Source organism: Monoraphidium neglectum, assembly GCF_000611645.1.
Source record: "Monoraphidium neglectum strain SAG 48.87 unplaced genomic scaffold scaffold02513, whole genome shotgun sequence".
Taxonomy (NCBI): Eukaryota; Viridiplantae; Chlorophyta; class Chlorophyceae; order Sphaeropleales; family Selenastraceae; genus Monoraphidium; species Monoraphidium neglectum.
The window spans coordinates 7,297-8,316 of NW_014011115.1; the positions used below are offsets into that span (position 1 = coordinate 7,297).

At 63.0% G+C, this 1,020-nt stretch overlaps 1 protein-coding gene across 1 annotated transcript; it reads left to right on the forward strand.

Annotated features, from left to right (window-relative positions):
* Positions 1-225: 225 nt before the first annotated feature.
* On the forward strand, positions 226-645 carry MNEG_10916 (hypothetical protein; the record flags this gene model as incomplete). Its single annotated transcript, XM_014040613.1, has 1 exon — positions 226-645. The coding sequence occupies one exon, from the start codon at positions 226-228 to the stop codon at positions 643-645; it is 420 nt and encodes a 139-aa protein (XP_013896067.1).
* Between the last annotated feature and the right edge of the window lie 375 nt (positions 646-1,020).

Below are 1,020 nucleotides of genomic sequence, written 5' to 3' on the forward strand. Positions count from 1 at the left end.
CAACCCCTTGTCTTCCACACTGCTGAATTTCTGTCTTCCACACTGCTGACGTTGTGTCTGCTGACCTTTGCCAACCCTCTCACTTTCTACTGCTCGCAACGCCTCAACGCGCGCAAACTCTGCGTCTTGCCTCGCTGCATAGGTGTGGTCCTAGCAGGCCTGATCCTCGGCCGGGGCACCCTGGCTGCCCCTGCTCGCCGCACCTTGAGCGAGCGGACCACCACCATGTTCATGCCACGTGCCATGATCACCGCCATCCCCGGCAACACGGCCATCCCGACCCCCGTGGAGCGCGGCCCCCCAACACAGCCCAGCAGTACGCCACACCGCGACGACGCCGACGTGACCACCCAGGGCGTGGCAGTTGGGGGCGCGGCCCCAAACCACGCCGCCACCACTGCCGTCGGCCAAGCTGGCGGCGGCACCTCTGCATCACCCGGAAGGGGCTCGTGGCCCCGCGCCCTGCTGGGGGAGCCAGCGGCTGCGGCCGAGAGCAATGCCACGGTCAGCGAAGGCCGCGGCCACACCTCCTTCAGCTCCGCCCCGGTCAGCCCCTCCCCTGTCACCAGCGCTGTCACCGCGCTGCCCATCGACATCATCACCGCCCTTGCCCCCGAACAGGGTGGCACAGTCCAACTTGGCTGAATGGTACGCTACGACAGGTGCTGCCGCTGCAGGTCGCTCGCCGCAGCCGTTCAACGCAAGTTCCTCCCGAGTGCATAGATGCGCCGGGGCCTTGATTTCCTTTTGGCCACAACCACTGGTGCCAAGCAGCCAAACTTCCATATTTGCAGCACCATTGAAAGATGAGTGCGCACAATAACCCAAGCAAAGCGCATGATCATTGAGTGCCCTTTGTGACGGTTCATTTACGCTTGTATGAACGCGTACGGCGGCCTCGCATTTGCAGTCCCTCCCTAGCGCTGCAGTGCGACATGTTTTATGTGGATCCTGTGAACCACGCAGCCCTATCTGCGCACACGCACGTTGGTTTTTTGGGTTTCAAGCACCGCGGGAGTC